This window comes from Rosa chinensis, chromosome 2, assembly GCF_002994745.2.
Source record: "Rosa chinensis cultivar Old Blush chromosome 2, RchiOBHm-V2, whole genome shotgun sequence".
Lineage (NCBI taxonomy): Eukaryota > Viridiplantae > Streptophyta > Magnoliopsida > Rosales > Rosaceae > Rosa > Rosa chinensis.
The window spans coordinates 73,407,023-73,417,369 of NC_037089.1; the positions used below are offsets into that span (position 1 = coordinate 73,407,023).

General features: G+C 38.5%; 1 protein-coding gene across 1 annotated transcript; it reads left to right on the forward strand.

Moving 5' to 3' along the window:
- Positions 1-939: 939 nt before the first annotated feature.
- On the forward strand, positions 940-2,824 carry LOC112184363 (exopolygalacturonase). The gene is made up of 4 exons (XM_024322622.2): positions 940-1,127; positions 1,256-1,567; positions 1,670-1,977; positions 2,071-2,824. Exons 1-4 carry the CDS (start codon positions 999-1,001, stop codon positions 2,519-2,521), a joined length of 1,200 nt encoding a protein of 399 aa, XP_024178390.1. The 5' UTR covers positions 940-998; the 3' UTR covers positions 2,522-2,824.
- Positions 2,825-10,347: the final 7,523 nt, after the last annotated feature.

Genomic DNA, 10,347 nt, shown 5'->3' on the forward strand with positions numbered 1-10,347 from the left:
TTGGGTCAGTCATATCACTCTGGCTACTTTTATGGAAAATTGCCCTATCATGTTCGATTATTACCAATAACCATATACCAGTGGTGATATAGATGGAAGATTGCCCTCCATTTGGCATAAGGTGCACGTGGAGAATGCTTCCATGGCCATATCACCGGTTACATCGATGAGAGATTGTCTTCTCCTGGTCAGACATACCATTAGTAACTTTCTTCATAGCTCTGCTTATATCTGGTGCTTACTGAGATGCGTTTTTGCGTCAATTTGTGTTTTTTTCTAGGTTTATTTTCCAATGTCTTGTTGCATCCTGTCTAAATTTTTTCTTTCAATTTCAATTTGATATAGTTTATATATCTCTTAGTTGTGATTTTTTTGTTAGTAACAGAGCTTTCATTTCTTTCAAAATCTTTTTTTTTTTTTGCTACAATTCTTTCAAAATCTTTGACCAACGTGATGTTTGAAGAACGAGTATAATTCTCAACCTCATATTTGTTTTCTTTGGTCCGTTAATTTCCATACACACCAGGTGCATGTAACCTAACATTGGAAACAATGTCAAAACTCTTTTGAGCACTCAGATTTCTAATCAGAAAATCCATTTTCCGTGTTAATGTGAAGTTTTCTAATATACATTCACACTGAATGTAATGATAGCATGTTAATTAATAGGGTGTTTGTGTTGAATGACAATAAGCTTAATCCAAACACGTAGTTTCTTATAACACAGATATCCAACCACGTACTTTCCTGTACATGTGAATGGTTGGAAGGTAAATTAAGTGACCACGTAGCACAAAATTGTAGCGTAATTTGGATCCAATAGAGAAGATAAATAAGTACCAAAACACAAGGACCTCAGATTAGTTCACTTAAAATTAGGTTATAGATTTTGTGGTATTCAGCTTCCTTGTATTACTATAAAATGAACCCTCAAGTTAGAAAACATCCATTGAACATGCAATTTCAAACTAGAAGTTGCAACATAGAAGAAGTCTGAAATGGGTTCAAAATCTTTCCTTGGCACTTGTTTTTTATTCTTGGTAGCGTTCTCCTTAAAAACCAATGCTGCAGATTTTGATATCAAGAAATATGGAGCCAAGGCAGATGGCAGGACAGATGACAGCCAGGTAATGATTTTTTTCTACTCGTTTCGAAACTTGCGTGGTCTCTTATTGTGATTGTTAGCTTATATCATATCATTAATATAGTAATGTACAAACAATGTGACTACACAACGTATGCATTATTATCTCAGGCCATCAATAATGCATGGAGAGACGCATGTGCAGCCGCGACTCCAAGCACGGTTGTGATAGCGAAGGGTAAATATTTGGTTGGTCCGGTCAGGTTTGGAGGACCCTGCAAGGCAGCGGTTAGCATTAGGGTTGAAGGAACCCTACAGGCTCCGGCTGAACCTGAAAAACTCAAATCCCAGGATGGGTGGGTAGTTTTCCAAAATGTCGATAAGTTATCCGTGTTCGGAGGGGGCACTTTTGACGGCCAAGGAAAACTAGCTTGGTCCAAAAATAATTGTGCCAAAACTGGAAAGTGCAATTCACTTCCTATCGTAAGTCTTATGTACCCATTTACAATCAATTTGAAGCTTAATTATTTGTTTCTAACAAGTAATATACTAACATACATACTGACTGTTGCTTTGTGTATACAGAATATACGATTGACTGGGGTTACCAATTCACACATTCAACACATAACATCGTTGAACAGCAAGTTGTTTCACATGAACGTCATCAACTGCAAACACCTGACCCTCGAACACATCACCATCGATGCACCTCAAGAAAGTCTAAACACAGATGGAATCCATATTGGTCGGTCCTCAAATATCAATGTTACCAATGCAAACATCAAAACTGGGGATGATTGTGTCTCTATCGGTGACGGAAGCCAGCAAATAAATGTCGAGAAGGTGATATGCGGCCCTGGCCATGGCATTAGTATCGGTAGCCTAGGAAGGTACGTGCTGACTGAAATAAAAAGATTCATGTCACAAAATTAATCCTCGGTTTGGTACTGATTTATGTGTCACTTAAATTTCGATGTCTACAGATATCACAACGAGCAACCTGTTGAGGGAGTCACTGTGAGAAACTGCACCGTTTCGAATACTTCAAATGGTGTTAGGATTAAAACCTGGCCAGCTTCTCCAAATGGTGTGGCCTCAAATTTGCATTTCGAGGACATTATTATGAACAACGTCAAAACCACCCCTGTGCTTATAGACCAAGGATATTGCCCATATGGTCAATGTCAAGCAAGGTTACCGTCTAAAGTCAAGATAACCAATGTGAGCTTCAAGAACATTAGGGGCACATCTCAAGACCCTGTGGCTGTGAAGCTCGTTTGCAGCAAAGGGATACCGTGCCAGAATGTGCAAGTTGCTGACATCAACTTGACATATAATGGGAACAAAGGAACTGCTACATCCGAATGTGCCAACGTGAAGCCTACCGTGTCAGGAAAAGTTAATCCACAAGTTTGTGCAAAGAACGTTGCTTAAGTAAGGTGATAACTGAGTCTCGAGGATTGCGATGATTAGCGCAATCGGTTACTCCTAAAGTGAAAGACAATTTAAGCTATAGGAACATGGATTAGATTGATCGATAATATTTTGCAGGCGTCCCCTCCCATGGTTTATTATTGATGGTGGGTGGAGAAAATCAACTACATGCATATAAAAATGCATCAGTAGTGTATTGCTTTCTTTAAATTCCGATTTGGGGGCAGATCTGTGGCGGTAGGACCATACTCCAAATCTTATTCATTAATTCTAATAACAATCAACGGTTGAGATTAAAAATAATTTATTTATTCTTATTAAATAAATATAATATATAATGTTAATTCAAATAATTATGCATTAATATTTTCTCTCTCTCATTTAAATTCTTCTTAATTAATATCATTCCTCCAATAATTACCAAAATTGGGATTTTATGTGTTTAAATCGATGAATTAACAATTTTTATTCATAGTAAACGAACAGAAGAAAGAGCAGTGGATGCAGTACTAGTTTTTCTAATGATTGTGCTTGCATTGCATGTTTAATTAGGTTCTCGTTTCCATTCTCTTTGACTTTTATTATTCCTCATGCTTTGGCGATTTGAGTAACAATATGACTAGGGTAGTTTAACCGTTTCCCAAAGACGAGGAGGTAACTAAGGTAGTTAATTTACTTCCAGAATCCGCAAGTATTGTTGTACAGGAAGAGAGGAACATCAGAAAGTTTTGCCTTGAGATCAAGAAAGTACTTGAATTCTCCCCAACATAGGTTCGAACTCCGAAGCTGTCAAACTGGCTAGGCACTGTGCTACAATGCACAGTTGGAGCATTTCACAAGCGCCGAAGGGATTTATCTTGGGCCTAAGAATTCTTTAAGTTCCCCTTGACAAATTCAAAAAAAAAAAAAAAAGTACTTGAATTCTCTTCGCCAAGGAAAGTAACTAGCTAACAAGCTAGTCATGGCCATTCACCAGCTCGATCATATATTTAATGACAGCAAAAAAGTTTGAAAAGAATTTTAAAATAGCAAACCCAACTGACATTTCGTTGCCTAATCGAATAATCCAGACTCCAGCAGTTCCCCACCACCTATCAAGGCTTATTCAGGGAATGGTTCAAACGACCAGATGAACATTAATTACTTAATTAGATGATAATCATTCCTATGCATACATTTTAAGTTTATTTACAAAGTTTGATATCGGCTAATGTTCTTTTATAAAAGAATAATTATATTTATGTATCCATTATATCATTCAGTGACACAAAGTGGCCGGGATTCAAGCTCTAACCTTTGTATGAGGCAAAATATATATACTTACTGGGCACTAGTACACTTCTATGACATCACAGTTTCTTGATCCACCCAACAAGACTCCCGCCGTTTGATTCGGTGAAATCTCAACCTTCAAATAATCACAGTTGGCCCTCACCAGCTTCCTCTCCAAATCCTTGTCACTGTCGCCTAACCTGACAAGAGCATCTGCTCTGACGCCGAACCCCACAACTTTGTTTCTCCACTCCTCGAGCATGGCCGCTGCCTCCATCCAATCCCCAACATACACTGAGGAGATTGCAAGATTCGCCTGCAGCATTGATTCGTTCTTAGGACTTTGATACAAGGATTCCTTTAAAGCTATCTTCGAAGAAGTTAGAAACAGCTTTTGATAGAAAACCGAAACTTCAATTGCGTCATAGTAGACGATCTTGTCCTTGTAAGGGTTTCTAGCAAGTAAAGTGATGTTCCAATTGGCAGTGATGAAGGAGGAGAAGACTAGAAACGGAGAGACTGAAAGAGAGTTGATCTGAAACTCTAGGGTTTGATCAGGCAAATTCATAAGTACTATTGGAACCAGTATCATAAGCACGATTGCCATGATTGCCAGCAGTAAAAAAAGAAGTACTACGCAATCTCTAAGAGTTGGTGAGCTGGCGGAGTCCTTGGTGTTGGTGGCGGGTCTCATGGCGGCTGTGGGGGTGTTGTTTGCTGCTTCTCTCATATTTGTGATCGGACTAGGGTTTTCCTAAGAGTTATAAACTGATGACTCACTACAGGGGTCTCACGCACGTAGAAAAGAAATCCTTTAAATCAGGGGTTTTTATTATAGACCGAATCTTGTCTTATAATTTTACTTTCCCTTTTGATGCCACAATTATTTCCACCCCTTTCTGGTGGAAATCGATCTCGCTTCATTAGGGATGGCAATGGGGAGGGTAGGGTAAGGGGATTAAATTATCATCCCCATACCCGACTTCATTCCCCAACCCCATACCCGCCCCAATCCCCATAATAAGAAACTGGGGATTCCCCGTCCCCGTTCCCATTGGGGATTAGGTTCCCATACCCGTCCCAATCCCGGTTAACAATATTACTAATTGGACAAAATACTGTTTACTCCCTATACTTATAGGGGCTTGACGTTTCAGTCCATGACGTTTCAATTTCACCTAAAAAGTCCCTAAACTTTTTAATTTCATCTAAAAAGTCCCTGCCGTCAATTTTCCGTTAAAAAATCTGTTATCTTGCTGACGTGACACTATTTCAACAGTAAAATGACTATTTTACCCTTATTGACCCCAAAAAAAAAATTTAACTCTTTTTTCTCTATTTTTTTAATTTGTTCTTTTTTATTCCTACTTTTTTTTAAGGGACAATGATAAAAGAAGTCATTTTAAAGTACTTTATGATAATCCAGACACCACAAATATCCTCCTGATAATTAAGGTAAGCTATTAACAACCTACCACTAGAGTTAAACTTAATTACAAAAGCTGCCACCGCTGGCTCTCTCTCCCTCCCTTCCGTTAATATGTTATCCGTTCAGATTCAACCCTTTACCAAAATCTCTCTCTCTCTCTCTCTCTCTCTCTCTCTCTCTCTCTCTCTCTCTCTCTCTCTCTCTCTCTCTCTCTCTCTCTCTCTCTCTCTCTCTCCACAAACCCTTACCATCCCAACCTCCTTGACCGCGACTCCTTGAGACCTTCCTCGACTTCTCCGACTCGCCGCCCTTCACCATCGATCTCTCCTTCTAGTGGATCCTCGACTCCCGTGACTCCGACACCGATCAGATCAAGCTCATTGATCGCGCCCTGCAGTTGAGATCGGTGCTCCTCGAGGCCGGTAAGATCTCGGCGAGACGACGAGCCTCCAAGCACAACTCCATCTCCTGGGCTCTCCCTCTCGATCTCACCATCAAGGTAAGCCCAGGTTTTATTGTTGAAGTAAAAAAAATAAAGGAAATCTGACATCACGAAAACAAAGGAAATCTGGGCTGATAAGTACTTGGCTTAAGTATGTAGAACATTTGATTATATATATATATATATATATATATATATGTGAGTATCGGACAAAAGATAACATGGCTTCTATGTTCAAATGAGTTTTTTTTCTTATTGTGCTTTAGGTGACTTCCTTTCTAATAATGTGGGATGATTTGATTGCAGTTTAAGCAGTAGAGGAGTTTATGAGCGCAATGGACGAGCAAGGAGGGCAAAAGAGTTAGTAGCAAACAAGAACAACATGAGATACAGACCCCAATCATATAATCAAGGATCGTTGAAATGGAAATTGGGGACTTCTTATCATTCATTGTTTCATTGAAATTTATTATAAAAAATATTAAGATTCAAACACGTGTAATTATAGAGTATCTCCTCCTTTCCAATTCATAATCCAAACACCAGATTATTGGTGCCTTAGTTCTTCTTTGTAGTGAGTGTGAAGTATTTTGCTGTTGTATTAATTCTTGATTAGTTGTGTTGTAATACTACCACAAGTCATTGTTATACACATGTCAGTGGCCAAGTCACATTGTATGTCATTGGTCATGTCACCGGCCAGTGTAGTTATTACTCAGGCCAGGTCCCTAGTTTGTGAGGTTACTGGTCAGGTCACTGTTAACCTCAAGGCACTGGTTATGTCATTGGCCAAGTTACTGGTCAGGTTACAGTTTGTAAGGTTATACACATGTCACTGACCAAGTAACTGTCAAGTCACTGACCAAGTAACTGTCAAGTCACTGACCAAGTAACTGTCAAGTCACTGACCAAGTCACTGTCAAGTCACTGACCAAGTCACTGTCAAGTCACTGACCAAGTAACTGTCAAGTCACTGACCAAGTCACTGTCAAGTCACTGACCAAGTAACTGTCAAGTCACTGACCAAGTCACTGTCAAGTCACTGACCAAGTAACTGTCAAGTCACTATTATACACGTCATTGGCTAGGCCAGGTCCTTAGTTTGTAAGGTTATTGGTCAGGTCACTGTTAACCTCAAGTCACTGATTATGTCATTGGCCAAGTTACCAGGTTACAGTTTTTAAGGTTATATACATGTCACTGACCAAGTCACTGTCATATTGCATGTCATTGCCTAAGTCACTGACTATGTCACTGGCTAAGTCAGTGGCCATGTCCAATGTTGATCAAGTCACTGACCAAATAACTGTCAATTCACTGACCAAGTCACTGACCAAGTAACTGTCAAGTCACTGTTATACACGTCATTGGCTAGGCCCGGTCCTTAGTTTGTAAGGTTATTGGCCAGGTCACTGTTAACCTCAAGGCACTGATTATGTCATTGGCCAAGTTACCAGGTTACAGTTTTTAAGGTTATATACATGTCACTGACCAAGTCACTGTCATATTGCATGTCATTGCCTAAGTCACTGACTATGTCACTGGCTAAGTCAGTGGCCATGTCCAATGTTGATCAAGTCACTGACCAAGTAACTGTCAAGTCACTGACCAAGTCACTATCAAGTCACTGACCAAGTAACTGTCAAGTCACTGTTATACACGTCATTGGCTAGGCCAGGTCCTTAGTTTGTAAGGTTATTTGCCAGGTCACTGTTAACCTCAAGGCACTGATTATGTCATTGGCCAAGTTACCAGGTTACAGTTTTTAAGGTTATATACATGTCACTGACCAAGTCACTGACCAAGTCACTGTCATATTGCATGTCATTGCCTAAGTCATTGACTATGTCACTGGCTAAGTCAGTGGCCATGTCCAATGTTGATCAAGTCACTGACCAAGTAACTGTCAAGTCACTGTTATACACGTCATTGGCTAGGCCAGGTCCTTAGTTTGTAAGGTTATTGGCCAGGTCACTGTTAACCTCAAGGCACTGATTATGTCATTGGCCAAGTTACCAGGTTACAGTTTTTAAGGTTATATACATGTCACTGACCAAGTCACTGTCATATTGCATGTCATTGCCTAAGTCACTATATCATCGACAATAATGGCTTGGCTCCAGAAGTGACAATATCATCGACACTCATAGCAACCTGAGAATTGAAGTTGATCAGTACAGAAATCAAAACACGTACACAACTACATGACTCATCTTGGGTATTAGTATTACCAAATAAATACCAATGGTCTCATGAATTATGCAAAACGCTAACTTCATGGTGACATAAATCATTAAATCCTTTGTATGAAAAAGGTTTGTTTCATTTGAAACCTGGGGATGTCTAGTTTTGAAATGCTGGTTCCTCCAAGCATGATTGAATAGGAAGCTAGTAAAAGAAATACCAAGAACATGACAGTGCTGCTGTCTAAAACAAAAATCATGCAACAGACCTGTAACTTTGAAAAATCATAACTAACTCTAGAAAAATCGTTTTCCAGAGATTCGAATTTTGAAACGATCTTTAAGATGTCTACTGCAACTTTTATGAAGACACCAACTTCAAATACCCAACCAAAATGTACAGTTTTCAGTAAAAAGGCAACTGTATCAAAAGCCCAGAAACACAATTTCAGATTTGCAGATCTTTGTTCTACCTTGAATTTAGCCAATGAATTGTAAATATAAGAGCTGGAACATAATGAAACAAATCAAAGAACATAGAATCAATTAAAAGACATAACAGAATCAATGAACATAGCATGGATTATGGAAAAAAAAAAATTTATAATACAACAAACACAATTATATGGATTATAGTACAAACTTTCTTGATAGTTCATTATTCCCACATGACTCATCTTAGTTCCCACACCATCAATACCAACCAAAGATATGAGTCACTTATTCACCATATAACTTGATCATCCCAAGAACAAGCTCCAGCTTACAGAGAACCACAACTGTTACTAATTGCATACACGCATAATCAATACCAATGGTCTCATGAATTCCAATATCAAATGCAAGCTACATTTAATGGGAATTTAATTTATATCATGCATGTTAAAGCTTGATCTGTTTAATTTGAGATGTTTCCGTTTGATTTGCAGGATCAAAACACACTTACATGAAAGTTAATTCTTCTCTCATATCACTATGAAAGCTCTAGCGATGTTAATTTTTCAACTTCGATTGTAAGCAAGTCTCTGATTCCGCTTAAATCCCAACCAGTACAAATTGAAGCAAGCAAGCAAGCTAGTGCAGAAATTAGTGGTACTAGTTCATCATCACATATCAAGTCTGAATGATGCATACATATAAAAATTGGAACAGAATGAGAAGTGTTGGATTCAATTAAGCGATTCGATTACTCTGGTCATAGGGATTCCTTTGTTGATCGCCATGTACGGCTACAAAATTCCGGAGTCCGGCAGCCTTATGGTCCAGGTCATCGTGCTCCAGTGCATCATTTGGTATACTGCTCTATTGCTCTTCCTCTTCGAGTACCGCGACGGCAAGCTGCTAATAATGGAGCAGTTCCCGGAGACCGCAACCTTCATCGTCTCCTTCAAGGTCGACGCCGGATCAACCTGAACGATCTGGAGCAATCCAATTACCGGCGAGTCGGTCCCGATACTGTAGAAGCAGATATCGACTTCGCCGCAGTGATGAAAACGAAGAGATCGAAGTAAGCTCTGGTGCAGGCGAGGTCTGTGTCTGTGTGGAAAAGGAAGAAAAGAGAGAGAGAGAGAGAGAGAGAGAGAGAGAGAGAGAGAGAGAGAGCTCCGATCAAGATCGAATCAAGCTTTTAGGTTTTGGACTTTCTGATCAAAATGGGAGGTCAAATTTGAATGCACGATTATAAACGTGTATTAAGCTTAAGGGTAGAATGAGAATCAAAAAAATTAAAAACAGTTTTTAACATCACTTTATTATCAATAAGGACTAAATTAATATTACTAACAATTTATAATGGACCTTTTTATCAAGTGAGAAACTAGGTGACATTTTTATCATTTCACAATCTAATGTGACCTTTTCCATCATTTCCTTTTTTTTAACTCTTTTTTCTCTATTTTTTGAATTTGTTCTTTTTTATTCCTACTTTTTTTAACTCTTTTTCTCTATTTTTTTAATTTGTTCTCTTTTTTTTCCTACTCTTTTTTTTTACTCTTCTCTTTTTTTTAACCCTCTTTTCCCTTTATTTTTTCCTACTCTTTTCTTTTTACTCTCCTCTTTTTTTTAACCCTCTTTTCCCTTTTTTTTTTCCTACTCTTTTTCTTTTTTACTCTCTTTTCTCTTTTTTTTTTTTAAATTTATTTGTTCACTCTTTTTTTTTAACCCTCTTTTCTTTTTCTTTTTTTCCTACTCTTTTTTCTCTTTTAAAAAAAAAAAAAAAACTTTTTCCTCTTTTTTTAATTTGTTCTCTCTCTCTCTTTTGTTTTTTTTATTTCTTTCTCTTTTCTGTTTACCTGATCTTCTTCCTCTTCCTCCTCTCTGCTCTATGGCCTTTTTTTCCTCCTCCCTGATCGTAGCTCCAGTTTTCTGCGAGCATCACCGCCTCTCCTAATCACTGTTAGCATTAAAGCCACCCTCAAGTGCAAGAGGTACAAGTTATAGAATAGGGGATTAAGTAAGGATGTCGAACCCACGAAGATTGGTAAATCCTTTCCTAGCTAGG